The 19,838-nt window shown below is 37.8% G+C and overlaps 1 protein-coding gene across 19 annotated transcripts in view; it reads right to left on the bottom strand.

Moving 5' to 3' along the window:
• The window catches only part of LOC121640129 (adhesion G protein-coupled receptor L3-like), a 225,146-nt gene that overhangs the window by 153,838 nt on the left and 51,470 nt on the right, over positions 1–19,838 (bottom strand). For all 19 annotated transcript variants that reach the window (XM_041985780.1, XM_041985781.1, XM_041985788.1 and 16 more), the window contains exon 3: positions 9,548–9,776. In XM_041985780.1, the coding sequence (XP_041841714.1) occupies positions 9,548–9,602 (55 nt within the window). In that variant the 5' untranslated portion in view covers positions 9,603–9,776. The remainder of the gene's footprint in view (positions 1–9,547; positions 9,777–19,838) is intronic.

Here is a 19,838-nt window from a genome sequence, read left to right as displayed (position 1 = left end):
AAACAAGACAGATTATTTTGCATCTATGCCTTGCATACAAGTTAAAAATCTCATTTAAATAATGAAAGTACAAGTGAGAAAGTAAATCTATATGATAGAGAAACTGAAATTATTAAAGGCAAGGGGCTGATCACTTTGTTTACGGAACCATATGTGCACTACATGGCTGTAGTCAGCTTAAAAATGGATTAAGGTATACTGTAAATTGTCTAAAAAGCCTTGGTAATTTCCATGAAAAATTTAATTACCATTAAAAAAAATTAAAGATTAACTTAATACATTTATTAACTGTATAAAGGATGAGTGGACACTTGGTGAAGCCAGGCAGGTAAAGGTTATATCATAAGAAATACTTCTAATCTTAATCACTGTTCTCACTGTGTTATTTCCTGTGGTGCATTTTTTTTTGCCCTATGTTTTTCTGTTCTGTGGTATATATATCTTACTTGTAAAAAAAAAAACAAAAAAAAAACATTGACAGTAAAACTGACTTTGAATCCCCTGTTATAAATGTACCATACAAAAAACTGTTCTCGTTGTCATGATTATAGATTAGATGACAAACTAGATGTCTGCTGATTTCTAATAAGATCATTGACAAAAAGCAACTTATGCTATCATGGGCAACTAACATATCTTAAGACAGAATGTTCCTGGATCTATTTAAAAGAACATATGTGCATCATACATACATGTATAACATGTCAGATTGTATGTTTAACCCCTCTGAAGTTATGCACCTGCTTCACTAAACTTGTACTATGTTGCATTAAGCCATGACATTAGTCATTGTCAGTGCATGTGACTGCATCCTCCAGTATACTGGTGAATTATACATTTAGAAGACTAGAATGTATGTAGAAAGCAAGGGTGCAGAAGACAGGGAGAGCTGGCAAAACATATATTTTTAGGGGCCTTTTCCTCCAGTATTTAAAACAGACCATAAGAAAACAAATGAAAACCTTTTGAATATTAAGACAGATTAATTAAAATGGCATTTGAGGCTGTATTGAAATATAACAAGTTGCCTTGGATTTGTGGTATGTTGTATTGGATCTAATCCTGTGAGATAAACAGCAAATGAATAGAGGGAGAAATGCATATGTGTAATCGTCAGGCAGATCTATAGATTGAAATAACCATAATCCCTAAAGATGAACTGATGGTATTAGAAACATGGTTTAAAGAAAGAAATTTTCCTCTGAATAAATAGCTAAATATATACAGTATAATATTGGAGCTTGTTTACAATAATGTGCTGTTGCAGTAAGAATTCATTATGTAGGTGGCTGGGACAGTCTCACTATGCTTCCTTCACACCTAAGATCGAAAACCTTATGGTGGGGGCAGTGCATGAAGAGGCGGGGAGGGGGGGGGGGCTTCCAAGCTGATAGATGTGCACATTTAGTAGTGCCTCATATCAGAACATGTAATCACCTGCCTGTCACAGTAAAGTCTGTGTCATCAAAATGCAAGGGTGCATCCAAAGTGCAACATCTGGAACATATATTTTACAGGTGAGGGATAAAAAGCACATCTTGCTTGGATAAATCTCACCATGTAGCTCTGGAGAAAAATTTTAATTAATTCCACGATTTGAGCAAAGCAAAGGTAGTGGCATTGTCTCTCTGCATGGTTTCCATTTGCCCTTCCTGCTCCTCACATTCCGCCCACACCCTAAATTACTGGCCGACCCCTGCTGTTATGCCGTGTGGGAAACCCTGTGGTATTGTACGCCCACCATTTTTGCTCTGTGAGCTGTTTACTTAGCATTTCTCTCTCCAGCTTTCCAGACACTACAAACGCTCACATGCATGGCACACACGCGCAAATTATGCAGTCTAATGTAAACTAACATCCACTGCCACTTGACCTTGCTGTCGATATCTGTCCTCATTAAACACCATTCGGCCAGCTGCAGGTCCAGTTTAAACAACATCATTCAGCGATTACCAAATTATGCCTTTGTATCTGGGGTGAGTTGATTCATTTATTTGGAAGATATACACAGGTGGCAGTAGGGACACCTATAAAACATGCAGGGGTATTTAACCCCATCCCAATGTTCTTAATCTTACTGTCATTCATTCCACTTTGGTTGCAAGTTCTGACAGCAATTTGGCATTGTCAACCAGTCGCTATGGATGCCGTGAGCAGCAAAGGCCATTGTTTTATTCCCCATGTCAAGCAGGTATTGATTTTCTACTCATTACAGAAGGACATAAAATGAGACTGGGATTTTGAGCCCCATGCCAAATGCCACACAAGTTATATAAGGATGGATTGAGAACTATTCATTGAAGACAAAGAATATTTGTCTTTTTAGCACAGTATATTAAATCTTTATTTAAAAAGAAACTAATAAAAAGCTATTCCATGTCCAAGTAATGAGACCATCCACAACTTTTAAATAAAAACAATTAAGAATTAGCATTCAGAATTAAGCTAAAAAAGTAAGCAGACTTCCAAATGACAGCTGTGGAGGCAACCATTAGGGTAGGTTGAAGTTGTTTATTAGTATTATCTATTTTCAGGAAACCTTATGTGGCTTATTGGGGGGAAAATTCATTTCCTGGAAATAAGGTGAAAGAAATATATGTTGAAACATTAAACCCAATGCCTTTTTTAAGAATATATGAAAATCATTTGCTTTTTTTTTTCTGACAATAATTGTTTAATCAAAGAGAGGAAGAATGAGAAAAAATTATTTTAAACTTGCAAATTTTACAACAAAAAACATAAACATATTACTCTTGTTGTGATCATCAGTAATAGATTCGTTAGGGGAAATGAAGAAGTCATTTAGCCCTAAGGGGGTATAGCATCTCCCCCCTTCTAATCACCTAATTATCATCACTTCTACACTGTATGATAATGTTTTTCATCACATATGGAGTCACATTTTCAAATCAACATTGATCAGATAAGTGAAGCACAGGGACCATTCACTAGATACATAAATAAGTCCGGCCATGGAAAAGCCAGGGACAAGTCTCCTGCGGGGACAGACTTTGAAAGTGTTTGCAACTATGTCTAGCACATGGAAATATGAAAATATTTGAAGATGTCATTTCAACGTTGGCACTCCTCAAACTAGTTTTGTGAGAAATAAGGCATGAAAGGTCCTCCTGCTGGGAATTTCTGCTAAAAAAAAAAACAAATTTAGCTGGTATATTTTCCAAAATATGAAAGTCCCTCATTTTTGTTAAAAACAAGATCTTTGGTTTACAGGACTTGCGCCGGGCTGAGTAGTTGCTGGTTTATAAATATAAAGAAATCCTTTTGTGGCTTTGCCATTTATTTCAGCATTAAATATGCAGGTCATTCCATGTTTCTAGTTCCTTTTCAAGGGATGTTGTGTGCTTTAAAGCCACAGTCTTGTGCACATGTCGTCCACTGAGAAAGTGGTATGCCATCCTCTACATTTTGTAGGTCAGTCTCCAAAAAAAAGGAAAAATTAACTCACAAAGGTGTGTAGAAATAATAGTTTTACTTTGAATTTGCAACGTGGACCAAAATGTCTGATTTATTTATTTATTTATTTTTTGGCCCATTTTTTTAATTTTCCTTCTTCCATCAACCATTTATGTTATATCTAAATATACAGTACCTGTTGTGTTGTTTTTTAAAACTATTTTTACCAATTTGAAAGAGAGCAAGTGTAGTCATGCCCTTACTTCAACTTAATAACAACACAGAGTTGGAAGTTATTTTCTATAATTAATGTCTCACTCTAATGCATATATAAAATACATTCCCCGGAGCGTTGTATCTGCCTGTACATTGTGCTGTTGCAAATGAATGATTGACATCCACCCACTCCAAAGCTCACTTATTTGCAACACTTCAAGAGGGACTCACAGTCACAATACAACAACACATGCCTTGGTAGACTCTAGAAAAAAAAAATAAATAAAAACTTTCTGCAGCTTTAAAATAGGAGCCTAAATAAATCATTTGTTTAATTAATTAGGCAAATTAGGTAAATCTAGGGATGCCTTGGCGGATGAAGTCTGCGCCCTGGCACAAGGAGATTAATTAAGTGGATCGCGTACAGAAACAGTGAGACTGACGTTAGAGTTTAATGCTCTTGTTTAGTTACATGCAGCTAACCTTGGCATGTTTGTGCTAATATTTCAGTGGGAGCAAGAGAGTGTTGGTGAGGTGAATGCTGGCTTGGATTCAGCTTTGTGTAAGGACTGCAAAGGAATACAAAGTCATTCTAGCAGGCAAGATGGACGTTATGTTTATTTTTTCACTGTCTGTCCATCTTAGCCTCGCTTATACAACTGCCTTTTACCTGACTTTGTTTTGTGAGCAGCAAAAACATATTGATGCTTTACTGAACAGATGCGTCACATACACATCTGCTTCTCTGTTCAATCTCTGTGAACACCCCCCGTCCACACACACACACACACACACACACACACACACAAGCTGGAATATACCTGCTTCCAGGCTTGATATATGCACTTGTATCTGACCATGAAAAATGCACATCAGACTTCACGCTTTCGTCTCTTGGTTTCCTTCTTGAGCCGCCATCCATTATAGCAGCTACATCTCCGATTCTGTGGGGTGGTATTAAGTGGAATAAATATAAAATCCTTCCTGGAGCATTTTGCATGCACAGAAGCACATGATTAATGTGCTGCTCAGGCATGGCCAGAGTGTTTGGGGCATTGCTTTTGTTATTCTCCATTTCCAAAACAATGACAAAGATGCGTTTTACTTGGTTTTTCGACTCAGTGACGGCATCTGTGATGGAACTTTTTATTAATCTTGCAAGACGGCGGCAGTGGCTCAGGCGGTAGAGCAGGTCGTCCAATGATCGGAAGGTCGGCGGTTCGATTCCCGCTCCCGCAGTCATCTGTCGTTGTGTCCTTGGGCAAGACACTTAACCCTCCTTGCCTCCAGTGTTGGCATCGCTGGTGTATGAATGTTTGGTGATGGTCGGAGAGGCCGTAGGCGCAGAATGGCAGCCACGTTTCCGTCAACTTGCCCCAGGGCAGCTGTGGCTACACACGTAGCTTACCATCACCAGGTATGAGTGAGGAGTGGATGAATAATGGATTCACACAATGTAAAGCGCTTTGGGTGCCTTGAAAAGCGCTATATAAATCTAATCCATTATTATTATTATTATAAGACTGTGTGGCTGCACACACACAAGCACAGGCAAACTAACACTAAGATAACTACCCACAGAGAGCCACACAAATCCTTATCGTTCCTTAAGCTGCATTCTCTGACTATTTCTTATTTTGCTGCTGTGACACGTGTCCAGAAGCTTTCCCTGTTTTTTGTCAAAGGATTGTGTATTTGCTGACATATGAATAAAGAATGCTGTTCAGCTTCAGCTCCAATATTTTAGCTCAATGGTATGTGTATGTGTGTGCATTTTTCTTTATGTGTGTTGATTAGTAAAAGTGAAACTTGGTATGTGAGTGAAGCAGTGCTAGCTTCTGTGTCTGACGCCCGTTGTCTTATGTGTGTGCATCCCTAAGCCTGATGGTATACAGACAAAAGGAACTATGGATAACAAAGTAGGCCAGCATACCCCTAGAGTACACATTTCCAACACTCTCTGGGCAAATCATGCACAATGACATTGTGGTGAATACTCCCACTAAAGCTTCCCCAGCTGCAAAACACTTCCCTGGGAACATCTGGTCTATCTGTTTATAGCGTCAGGAGTGGATTGGGTGTTAAATCGCTTTTCTTAATGAAGATGTCAAATTATTTACAATGTGTCAACCGCTTAATCTGGTCCAAAATGCTCAGATGTGGTTTCTTTAAGGTATTAATTACATCCCTGGAACCACAGCAACTCAGTGGTTTGTGAGCTTGATGTCTCCAGCACCCTCGGGATAAATGAGTGGTGAATAATCAAAGAAGCAGAGTGATTAGTTATCAGGATTTTGACATGATTTCACATGTTTCTATTCATTTGTTATGCCTTACGAATGCCCATTTTCTACGTGGTTCAAACAGCTGTTTAGATTCATTTTTCCATATTGTGCTGATATTAACACGACAGTTTCAAAGATAAGAAAATTCAACCACTAGGTACAGATAAATATGTGTGTTAAAAGTAACAAGGCATTAAGCTTGTTTTTTACTTTAAATCAACTGAATGTCAAAAGGCTGTAAACAGCTGACATGTCACCTTTTTTGCATAAGATGCTTTCTGATAGGCTGAGACTTATCTTACAGTAGCTGTCCAACCAGTTTTAACATAAAAATGCATTGTTTTTATCAACACATGGTTAAATGCTTCTGTTCCAATAGTGTTGATGGATACTGCATACTTCTAATTGAACAAATGCATCTTAAAATAATCTCAGAGATCGATTTAGACCGAGGTGTTTATGTACTGGAAGACTAGGTAGGTTTTATAACCAATGCTAATCAGATAAAAGACCAAAGAATCCAGAACTCTGATCATGTGAAAGCTATGCATTTTATATATGGTTGCTTTTACATGGAAGTGTCTGAATTTGAGCTACCTTTTAAAAAGAAAGAGACCTATTTTTGTAGTTTTGTGTTAATGCTTGCAAGCATCTTAAATTTAATGCTGAAAATTGAAATTAATGCTAAAATATCAAAAATGTTACTTTTGTACTTGCAATACAGTGAAATGGAAATTTATCAGCTTAAGATAATTATCTAAAATTACATTATTGTGATGATGACAGTTTATGTTATGGTTTTAAGTATTTTGGATCATTTTAGTCCCGTGTTGCTTTTTGTTGCCTGCTCATTAGTTCACCTGGTTCTGTTCACTTCACATGTGTCTAGTTAGTCCTCTGTGTATTTATACCCCTTGGTTTCAGTTTTCATTTGTCATGTCACCATCCTGTTTCCCTGAGGTTTTTCCCTGTCATGGGGTTCCTGACTTGTTGGTTCATCGATTAAACCCTTTTTTCCTGCATTCTGTCTGCCTCCTGCCTCTCCGTCCTGCATTTGGGGCCTCATTTCCACCTAACTGTAACAATTATTTGCTCAAAAAAAAAAAAAAAAAATCTAGTACAAGTGAACTTATCAACAGATGTTTTCATTAATTTAACTGTTTATTACTTCGGTAGATGTACTTGCCAATTACATTTCAGACTAATAAAAAGGAGGAATTTCGACGGATATCTATGCTATGCGGTTGTTTTGTAGACATTAATGTGGCATTTTGCTGTTAAACACTGATTGCAACTTGCACTCTACAACTAAACGTAATGAGAAAAAGAATGCTTTCAGATACAGTTTCAGTCTTCATTCTTTTGTGTTTTCCATGAGAGCAGCGGTGTGCTATTTAAGCCAGTATTATCCTTGAATGCTTTACAAAATAAACCAAAAATATATAAATAAAAAGCTGAATCCAGCACAATCACTAAGCCTTGCTGCCAGTAACAACTCACAGCACTGCAATGAAAAGAAAAAGTAAATAAATAACAGTAACTCCTGAGGATAGAACAACTTTTCCCATTAGACCAAGATTACAAAAGAGTCATGGTGCAGAACTTTATAGGCTTTATAGGATCATTTTCCATAAAATTTTGTCAATTGTAAGAAAAAAAGGATCTTGGACAATAAAACAATCACAATCATCTTATATCTTAGCCAGTACTGCAGCATGTCAACTTGTTAGACTTGTTTTTGGTGGAATCATTGGAAAAATGTTTTTACAATTATTTATGCAAAGAATCAACTAGGCCTGCCTCATTAAATCTTTCAAGTCTTTGCCTGAACCTGTTATTTTTAGTGGCTAGTTGTAGTTCATGGGTTGTTTCCAGGTACAGTTACAACAGCTACAGTCAGAGGGTCAGCTCTGAATGAGTATGCTTATCTAAGTAGTTGACATTCATAGAGTCAGGCTAGACTAACATAGAAAAATAATAGTCTGTGTACGCCGAAGGTGTTTACCGTTTGTGAAATGAGACAGCCTACCTAGCTGATTAGAACTTCCCAATGCAGCTACATAGGTCGTTGACAGAAAACTAAATTATATAATATGTTATTATACTAAATTATAATAATTATAACTATTATATTAAAATGAATTAATTTTAGTAAAATTCATGTGACACTTTAGTGAACATTAAGCTTTTTAGCTGAATAATTTTAAAAAAGAAAAAGAAAAAAAAAAAGCTATCTGAGGCTCTGTTGTTTTCCAGCCCGTAGACACTCTTCAAAAACCCCTAAAAATCCACGCATAGCAAATATTACACGATTTTAATGCCACCGTTTAACAAACATGTTTTTCAATGTATTTGGTTTTGTCACAATTCTACTAAAGTGAGGTAAACAAAAAAAAACATACTATTTGGAGAGGTGCTGCTCATTCACCATCATCTTGTGCAAAATGAATTCTGGGAGAAAAAAAGGCTGTAAAGGCTTCATCACCAGTGGCTTTAGCTACATGCCAAATGGAGTGCGGGTTTGTAGGGTGGATTTGGAGACGCCTTCCAAATGGGACAGTGCTTGGCGCGCCACTGTGACATATGTAGCCAATGAACCTGCTCTTCAAAGTGCGTAGACCCTAAAATAGGACACAGCTACAGACAGCACTGTTCTTACTACGTTACTGACATGTCACCTTAATAAATACCAATTTATTGGAAAGAAGAGCACCGACTTCACACTGACTTTGTACTAAAACCTTCCAATGTTTCAATTTGTACTTAACAGCAATCTCTAAAGAGAGATGCATATCACGGTGCTGTCCCATGACCTCTTTCCATTGGGCATTAACAAAAAACCATTGATGCCAGAGAAATGCACTAAAATCAGCAGTGGCTGGTAAACCCACTCGCCGCCACACTCCAGAGATATCACAGCACAAAAACAATTCAATTAGCTTGAAATCTCCCTTTAATGGTTTTAGCCATATCAAATTAACATTTTTATGGGCCATTGCCCCAGTCCCAGCACTCCCCACATCTAAACCTTCACCCAAAAACCCTCAGACCAACACCATTGACTTCTTTTAATGTGAATTTAAATGACTTCATTTACTTGTCCCTGAAACAATCCACACACGACCAAAAAAGACACTTAAAAACTACAGTGCTTACCATTTACAGAGCCGTGGGAAAAGAGCAACCTTCCCAATTAATCTTCAAATTTTGATTTTGTTTTATTTTTTTATTTATTTTTTTTAATTCTGTCTAGCAGCAGTCTTGCTTAACATAAGCCACAGTGTCAAAGTGGTTCATGATTCTTTGAAAGTAATATCTGTTCATTTGTTTTGCCAGAGGAGCAAGAGATGTAGGCAGGAAACAGACAGATTTAAAAGCACAATGAAAATTAAAGCCAGAAACAAAGAAACCAAATAAATAAAAGCAGTGAAAAGAATATGAGAGTTCAAGAAGTTAAATAAAAATTGTTAAGATGAAACCAAGAGATTTTAATCACTGCTGGTTGACAGAAACCAGAACTTAAATACCAAAGCAATAAAACTCTGACACATAACAGTCACAACATGTAGAAATGGAGTTTTATACCCAAATAGAAACAAAAACAAACACTTGATCAAATGAGCCGGACTCACCCAGTGCGGCTGGTGCAAAGAGGCTGGCGAGGACTAGCAGGCGTGCGGTCCACATGGCCTCTTTCTCTCACCGCCCGCTGCTGAAGGTCCCAGATGAACTCAGTACTAAGTCTTTTGCTGGTAAATGCCCTGATTGGGTGCTTTCTTTATGGCACAGTTCCCTCCACTGCGCCACTCTTCCCCCAAGACCGCAAGTCCTGCTGCTCTGATCCCAGATGCCTTCCAAATTCTGTCACAAAAAATAAAACAAACATCTTAGAGTAAGTGAATGGCTTCAGGATTTGGGTGTGTTGCAAACCTTCTTGGTGATTCATTCTTTTACAGGAACAAAAGCAGTGTTGTCTTTTCCAGTAAGGAAAACAGCAGATGGATGCACCATGGCTTTATCATCTGTATGCACAGTCCTTATGGCCCTGTGGGATTCAAGTTGTCATCAAGTGGCACAGTGCAAGTTGCTCAATCTCCAGTCAGCCGAACTCATACCGGGTGTGATCAACCAAACACTAAGGCGGTGCAAACCACAAAATGTATTTTGGTGCAGTCTGTTGTTGTTTGCTCATTGAAGTGTTAACTCCCCCACCTTACCGACAAATCACTCCCACAGAGAAACAAGGGGAGAGCGATGAAGCACACACTGCTACGGGGTTTTGGAGGACAACTATGTGTGCATAGGGAGTATATATTGTACATGCCCACATGTGTGCAAATGTCCTCTAAATCCTGTGTGTATTCTTGCAAGGTATCATAGTAATTGACATAAAAGAAAGCAGAGACATTTTCCCTTTTCTTTGTACACGAACCATGGCTGCGCTGTTTGAATGTTTGCACATGTGAATGTTTTTGCACTGTGCTCTATGGATTCACTCTTTAATTCCAGGGAACAAAATAGCTTTCCAGATTTACTTTGAGGAGCTAATTTAATGCTACCCTTGACCTCATTTGAGCTCACGAGAGTGCAACACTACCAAACACCTGACACATGGATGAAATCATCACAAAGCTAATGCTACTTAATTATCATTTAAAAATGAGCTGCAGACATCTCATGTGATTTATCTGGTGTTAACTTTAACACTTAGATGCATCAATATTCAAAAGATGATGCATGAAAATATCTAACACCGCATCGAAAATGTGTGATATATGCAAATATTAGAAATAAAGAGATACATGCACTGTTTTGCTACAGCAGCATTATATGTACTGATGAGACTGAAAAGATTATCCCTGTAAAACCCATATCATGATATTAAGGTTAAGTCAGCTTTAATGATTAGACCTTCCAAACCCTTCTATTATCCACTATCAGTCATGATCTGCTGCACACAGAAAATCTCTACAAAATTATACAATCCAAAGCGTACACACAGTGCTGTCAAATTCTGCAAAAAAACATTTTCACTGCACATGCTGCATTTAATATTGCAAAAGGCTGATTTCTTTGTGGTATGGCAGAGATTCTAGTAGCAATAGGTCAAAAAGCAGGCAGTGCATCAAAAGACACTGCACTTGGAAAGCTGAATGACATCCAAAATATCAAGCTAGGAGAACAATTCATGGTAAATGCACTTCTTGCCTTTTTTCAGATTTCCTGTCCATCCATCTCAATTCTGGCCTTTTTTTCTTGTAGTATGTCAACATGTTCGTTGTGAGCACTGATATTTGCCAGCTCTAAATCCCAATTCAAAAATCCAAGATTAGAGTAATCAGATTTTTTTTCCTGAGCATTTATTAATGGACATAACAGAAGCACAGAAAGCTGATCCACTGCGTGAGAGCAGGGTTTGGACAATATTAGGAGGTTAAAAGTAAATCTCCTCATCAAGCGAGGTCCTGGCAGATGTCATCGAGTGAACAAAACCAGAGCTTGAACGACTCATCTAAATCATCTCCTGACATATCATTGACTTGCAGGACTGTTAAGCAGCAACGTGGAGGAGCACATTTGATCACGTTATTTTCTTATGAGTAAACAAGCGGTTTTTATTAAAGAGCTCTGAAAATGGCAAGAGAGTCAAATTAGATATTAGATATGACTACAAATTATATACTGGGACTCCCTTGATGAAAAATATACACTATTTCAGGAATAATTAAGTAAAATTTATACTCATCAAGCAGCAATTTAGATGCAAAGCAGGATAATTTTTTAAACAGAAGCAGAAAGATTTGACAGTATTATCCAAAAGGAAAATATCTAAAATTGCAATAGATGATAGAAGTTGTTTTAGTTGAAGGATGCAATAAGCACTTGTGCGCATGTATGTTTGTGAGCCGATCAAGCAGCAACTTCCTGCACAGGTGCTGCTTAAGAAATTATCACATAAAGTGACAAACACTATCAGAGTAGTTAATTTGCTCTCCTCCCCTGCAAAGAAATGTGCAGGCTTTGGTAGAGAAACCATGATCAACAGCCAACAGAAAAAAACATCATAAAATACATATTTATGAGAAGGGCTTGGACCCAATTCAATGAGAAAAGTTGGGGGTGGGGTAGAAAAGACAGAGCGGTAGTCCAGTGTTGCCAACTCGTCTTGTATTCCAGAAGGAGCCGTAGGATACATTATGGTGCTGACGTTTCAAGGGTACTTGTTCTGAGGGGGATTTAGGATAACTCTCTTAGATAAGCTGGCCAACGTACAGCAGACCTAGCAACAACTGCGGCGTCTGTTCTCAGGCACATCAAGGAGGCTTCTTCATTACTGTCTCACTGTTTCTCCAGAACAACTTTTTCTAATCAGCAGTGTTGTTTTTTTCTTTTTCTAATGTGCCAAAAGGGCCCAGATGTAACATGACAGTTCTAATTAACAGATTTTTTTCTCTAACAGAGCTGGGTGATATAGGCAGTGAGAACAGAGCTTGATGATGGGATAATATGTTGTCTCACTGCAATCATGTGACTGGGGGGCAAAAGCAAAAGGGAGGGCATGAGCGTTAAGGTAGAGGGTGCTCATTAACAGAATTTAGATTCAGAGCTGAAGATGTACTCAGATGGGAGGAAAAAGTCAAGCAAAATATATAGAAAGTGGTAAAAATTGTACTAAATTCAAACATAGATTCAATAAATGCAACATTAAAAATGTCAAAAACACCTCTCTGACAAGGGTGTTGAAGATGATCTTTGTTTAGCAAGCTACCAGAAAGAGACAAAAAATATTTCTCTTTGCTGATTTACTACTAAAAACCTCCCTCAATCTTCACATTGATAATGTGCCCATGCTCTACAAACTGGATGAGACTCAGAGCTGTTGTATTGTAATTAGGCATGCTGTGTGAGTGCTTTCACTGTGATGACTGAACATAAGCGAAAATAAAAATAACAGGAAGGCAAATAGGTTCATTTCAATGCTCGCAACCAAAAACAGAAAATCTGATGCCTTTATATTAGCTGCAGTACAGATGTAGCCAGTGCTCTCGAGAAAAATTGTCGAAGCATTTCATGGTCGGCATAAATTGCCTCTAGCTCCCTGTTTGTCTGTGTCTCTGAATCCTACATGCAAGACAGATCGCCAGAAGTCAAACACACTGTACCGGTTGTTTTACATCCTTTTTACATATGCTTTACATATTTAAATACACAACTATTTGTTTACATTGTGACTGCTACACTGGCATCAGTAGACCTTGCTTTGGAATAAGGAAATCCTAAACAGATCTGACAATGTTTTAAAATCCCAAAGCATCACAAAAAATCATTTACATTCAGTCTGAAAGCTCTTTTTACCTTCAGTCAGTGATAGACAATCAGAATAGATAGTGCATTGATGCTATGTATAAATGGAGCTAGGGATTTAGTTAATGTAATAGACGGCTTTTATTAATAAAGTTTCTGTATCGAATTCTTTTCTCAACCCATTGGTAAAGCATTTTTTCGATGACTATACTGTATGTCAAATCTGTGCATGTAGACCTGCCTGAGCCATGTCTACCACTTGTGGGTGTAATACTAAAACTGACAAAACATATTACAGTTTATATCCAACACTTGCCTAATTTATATATTCAGAGTGCTTCAAAATGACAGGAGAAAAGACATGATCATGATATAGTGTGATCTTATAAAAGTATCTAAAAAGAACCACTTATTATCACAATTTAGCCCAATATGTGGTAGTCACTTCTTCGCTCCAGGGAGAGCACATGCAGCATTTAAACTATGGGATTTAAAAGGAATCCAAAAGAACAAAGACTTATTTTTGCCTCACTCATACCACAGTGTCCTTTGATGGGCTGAGGATTAAATTTAATCTCGATCAAAACCACTGTTTTAAATCATTCAGCTCAGAAATTTTTATTAGATCAAATAAGAACAATGCTTTCACCCGACATTCTTATTCATCTTTTGAAAAAAAAATGGATAAAGGACAGTCTAAGAAAGGGTACAAGCTCTGACTTTTACCGATTTTTGACACTATACTGATCTGAAAACTTGCAGGAGTAGCTGAATGCCTGGACAAAAGACCTGAAAACTCAAATTTTAGAGGAATACTGGGGACTTAAACAAAAGCAAAAAGAGTGACCATTGACCTCAGCTTGCTTAATGACAAAGACAGTACTGCACTAATGTGGAAAAAGACTCACAGACTTGTTGTCATTCAGTGGATAAGACAGATGTTAGGTTTTCCACTTGAAGGAGCAACATATTGAAATCTAAAAGACATGTGTTAGAGAATACTTGGAGACCTTTCACTGATGATATTCACATTTTAAAGCTTCTTACCTTGAATTAAATTAATAAAAAAAAAGCCATTACTTTTTCCATTTAATGGGAATATCAAAGGGTTAAAAGATTAATTCCACATTTGGGATGTGTGTTACATCAATGCACAACTCCTGTTAGTCCAAAGCTGTCACAAAGCACATCTGCACTCTAATTTCTAACATTGTTGACAATACAACAGACATTAAGGAGATGAACCAGGAAAGGAGTGCCAGATTTCTATCTCCACACTTACAGAAAGATAATTATATTGTCAGCTTTTTACCAGACACGGTACAGATAGAGGGCAAAAAATGTCATCTTACTATAGTAATACATGACTGCAACTATTTTTCTTATCACTAATCGGTATTACAGTTATCATCTTTAATAAATACTTGTTTAACTCATGAAATGTCAAAAATCTGAAAAACTTAGATAAAAGCCACAGAGATTCAACCCAAAACCATAAGATTTGTAAATCTGGATAGTTCAAATCAAGTGAAAAACATCTAATCTCATTCACACTATACATTTCCATTTTAAATATTTTTCAAGCTAGATATAGATTTATTCACATCCATGCCCCCTCATCTCTGCAGTGTGAATGGTTCGACAGCCATCACACTGATGCACATCACCACCCGCAGGCATTTCTCCACCTGTCACTTCCTGACCTAAGGAAACCAAAGATGATTTTCATTAATCCAGAGGAGTTCTTTACAATGCTGCCGCAACAAAGTGAAACTCAATCCTCAATGTTATCTGATGGGGATAAACTAAGTATGATGTTACCAGTCACGCCTGCTTGAAGCCCCCCCACGTAACACCATGTAATGAAGTGGGATCGTGTTGCCGGGTTAAGTGCCATGTCTCAGATTTTCAACTATTTCATGTCCAGATGCTTATCACACCAGCAAGGAGGGCCTGGTAATTTTTATGAGATAGACAGTGTCTTCATGCAAATGAAGCGTCTCATATAATATGAATATTAATTCAAGAACACTGTCTGCATACATGATGATTGATGAGCACTCAGTCAGAAATCTTAGGAGATGAGCTGAAATGATTAAAACTCAGACGTTCCTATCCTTCTAGTCTTAAACATAATTTTCTCCTCTTGGTTGGGCTTCCAAACCTGGCTGATGATTTAAACATCAAGTGGGCAGACTTAGAATATTGAACATTTAAAGCCATCATTATGCATTTCTAATTTAAGTTGAAATGAGTGGAAAAACTGAAGGTAAACAGAGAGTGCTCTTTCAAAAACGGTGCACATCCTGGGAGCTTGACAATGTGAGCAGCAAGGCATTCAGTCATACAATTGGTTTTCCACCAGGGACCTCAACACAGCTAGCCAGTGACAGGCAGATAATAGTGCTAACTTTAGCCTGCACAGTCTCCAAATGGTCCAATATGATAGGCTTGTTGAGTGTGACTGATGGGTTAGGTTAAATAATAGGCCTGTACACACACACACACACAACTCCATGCACACAAAGGCAGTGTAACCCCTCCTGACGCATGCAACACTTCCCAAATACAAAACAATAGAAGCACAATCCATTAAAGGAAATGACTTGCACACACAATAAGAAACCTAGATGCAAAACAAATAAAACCAATTACCATTACAAATATTTAACAGCACACACAAACACAATAGGGATGGGTTGCATTTCCACGTTGGACAGAAATTAGGGCACACAGGCCTGACCACACATGCAAGTGGGTGAATGAAAGCAGATGGATGCATCATTTAAAGGCAGTGGAAATCCGCCCTGAGACAGTTATCCATTATGATGCAAAGCTCAGACACTATCCATTTTCCACATCTTTCTCCTTTCTATCTTCCCTCTTCTTCTCTCTCGGTATATCTTGCCTAATGCAGCACAAATGGATCTCAGACAAAGGAACAGGGACAGGAAGAGGAGGGGTATGCAGGACAGGAAAGGGAGAGGGATTGACCATCAAGAAATGTGTAGGAATGTAAAAGGGATGGAGAATAAAATTATGAGAGGTGGCTAAAAGACAGGAATAAGGATGTAACACAATGCAAGTTACGTGAAAATTCTAATTAATCACAACTGGATTGGATCTGGTGAAAAACTTTAACTTGAGCTGCTGTTGATATATTGACTCAAGTGGGTAAGTTACCGTGATAACCTTATGTGTTGGTCATCAATCACTTTCCAGGGGCAAATGGCATGCTCTGCCCACAAAGACTGTAAATTATCATGTTGCCAGGATTGATTTTGGATGGGACCTAAAAAGCAGCATACTAAATGGCTACAGGAGATTGGAGCTGATAACTGCTTATTGAGAAAAAAAAATCATCTTCATAATGAAATAGACCGGTCGCATGAATTTAAAACATGGTGGCCTTAAAGTTAAACCCCATTCACACACAGGGAAAGTATGGATTTAATTCTAGACAGCAGCATCAATATAGTGTCATTCTTAAACGCTGACTATGTATATTTTCAGACACAGATTGATAGCATTGGCAAGGTTAAAGGTAAATTTCTATATGGTAAAAACTTTGACCTTTCATAGCTGATGAAAACAATGTCTTCAGATGTTTTCTTATCCACATTATCAGCATAATAAGCCAGCAAAGTCAGTCTGTTGGTCAATATAGCTGCAATGCACTGAGGTTTTTTTTAGAACGGATAATGCACATAAAACATGAGGTATGATGATTACAAAGAAATACAATACAAGCCACACCCTTTCATGTGTGAAGCAAAGCTAAACCAAGCTAATTTTCTAATTACTGGTGTCATTTTCCAGCCCCGCCTCAACTCATTTGAATCCATGTTTGAAGGGCATCTGTTCAGAGAATTCCCAATTTATTTTTGCATTTGACTTTTGCAGATCTCCATTTCCTTACATTTTATATCTCCACTAACTGTATTAGCATAATTTTCCAATAGACACTTCATTTGCTGCCAGATTTGAGAAACCTGCACACACAGAGGGACATCCACAGACACACACACAGACAACAATGGCAATTTCAGCTCAGCCTCTGAATCAGGGGTACAGCAAATTCCAATGTCAATAACACAGATCCCAATGGTGCATGCATTTCAATATCATTATCTGATGCTGAGCCAAGTGCATAGAAAATAATGAAATCTTGAAACATGAATTGCACAGCATCCCCGACTAGGCAAATGTGATGCACATTTTCAACAACTACATTATGTATCATGCTGCATGCACTCAATACAGCCTTGATTACAATGTTAATTCTGTCTTCCATCTGGTCCTGCATGTCTATGTTAGTGTTGTTGACCAGAAATTGCAGTGGTGCGCCTAGGTGGCATAATGACTATAGCATGAGTGGCGAGAATATGTTGTAAATGGTCTGGAAATGAGAAGTATGACTGTGTCACAAGCAACCACAGTGGTCATGACCACAGGGAATTCAAATTGGTACCACCTGGATTCCACTCACAGCTCAATTAGATGCAGAGCAGAAGAGGAAGGGGAGGAAGAGGGGAGATGGAAAGAAACAAAACGAGCTAGAGGTCAGAACAGAAATCACATTTTTATATGCACAGGTCCATCAGAGAAATGTAAAAGTACAATCAAAACATTAAAGTCAAATTAGAAAACCACAAAGGGAGCTGAAAGATTAAAAAACTGCAATGGCATTATGGGTAATTCAATACTGTGGCATTTGATGCTCAACAGGAAGTTGACTCATTTATTGTGGATGAGCTAAAAGATCATATGACACCTTTAAGGGAGTATATATAATTTCTAGTAAACACATCAGGAGTAAATTAGACATAAAACTATTACTTTGAAATATTTCTTGTGTCTGCAACATTAGCCATATTAAACTCAGAGCACACCAAGTAGAATTTTTGCAGCAAAGTTCACTGAAGATGCTCTTGATTGAAATGTGTCATTGAAATTTAAACTTTTCATTTGTAAAAAAATAAAACAAATGCAGTTCCTTTATAATAAAACTACATAAACATGTTGCAAGTTACAGAAGTTTAGTGTATTCTCATATTTATGCATCTGTTTTGACAAGTCTCAGTAAAAGGATTTTACATTTCATGCATAGATTTCTAAACATAACCTAATTTAAACTGTAACTCTGACAGCATGCAAGAAGAACATTCATTCCTCCACTGCAGACACTTAACTGAGGCTCAAATGTTGACATTTTAATCAAAAGAAATCTTTTTAAAAAACCTGTCCTCTCCTTTTTCCTGGTTTTACCAATGTTTCTGCAAGTGCAAACATCAATCTAAAAGTGTGAACTAAAATTCAATGCAACAGTGTATTATGTTATTATGTATAGCCATCCCTTCTTTGCGTTGTTTATCTGTGTTAAGATAACTTTAAATGAGAGTAGGCAAGCCCCGCCATTCATCGCTCATTCTGAGTGTTGCTCTACATTCACAAGCTTACTTTAATGCTGCTTTAACCTAAATGAGGGCGAACAATCTCCACTGAAAATGTGCACTCAAAAATAGTCTTTAAAATGCAGATCTACATCTACATTAAATCTTTGAGGAATGTAAGGAAAACCAGAGTCAACACTGCAACTTCTCCAGACTTGTTCTTTCTGGTCAACAATGGTCCATTCCTCTGCTGAACCAGACATATTTATTCACCTAATGCTTAAAGGTAAATAATCATCCAAGCATAGTTGACACAAAAGGTCAAAGGTCTTTGTGGGGAATTGCTTTGTGGGCTCCTTTTTTGTGTTGTCTAGTAGCTTTTAGCAAATGCAGGCCTCAATGTGAGACAGCTTCTCTTGTCAAGACCTCAGTGACCCGGCTTTAGGGTGATCGATTAGAGAGCAAGAACAAACTTGCAGATGCCTGGTGGTGCACACGAGAACTGGCTTTGCAACTCAAAACCTGAGAGAAGAATGTAAATACTTCCACTCACAGAAATAAAAATATCTTAATTTTTGCTTAACTTTGAAGCAACTATTGCATACTTGACTGTCAGCACATGCAAACCATTAGATAATAAAAACAAGCTCCTATGAACCATTTCAGTATGATTATACTCAAGATCTGTGGAAGTTAAAAATGAAGTGATCTCTTCCTACAGCTTCTACCACCCTTAAGTTCAGCTTGCACTCTGAGGTAATCATCCATAATTGTGCATCATTTTGTTTTTCCAAACTGCAAGAAAAAGGTGCTGGTTGCTGCGTAAAGTAAGACAGAAGTGCAGAGAGCTGCTGGATGACTGTGGGGAAACTCAAATCCTCACCCAGACGAGTTGAAAATCGAGTTTGATGAAAGTCTTGATTGGTCTGGGCAAACATTCTCACAGGGTACGTCTCTGGACAAAGAGAGCAACACTCTCCTGTCTTGTCGTGGCGAAAGCGCTCATGTCCAACTGATCGCAGTTGGTATTGAGGTGCCAGGTCGTCCCACTAGGATATGAGCAGGCACCAGGTTAAAATGTTGTAGACAATCTAAATCTCTACAGAATTTTCAAGTAATCCTTCTTCTGATTCCTTTTTATTACTTTTCTTTCCCCTGTGCATACACCACTCTATATCCACTTACTCATATATTTTATATCACTGTGTTCATGCTGAAAACAAAA

The sequence above is a fragment of the Melanotaenia boesemani genome, chromosome 5 (assembly GCF_017639745.1).
Source record: "Melanotaenia boesemani isolate fMelBoe1 chromosome 5, fMelBoe1.pri, whole genome shotgun sequence".
NCBI classification, from domain to species: Eukaryota; Metazoa; Chordata; class Actinopteri; order Atheriniformes; family Melanotaeniidae; genus Melanotaenia; species Melanotaenia boesemani.
The sequence above is the reverse complement of the archived record's forward strand: the minus strand, read 5'-3'. Positions and strand labels throughout refer to the sequence as shown.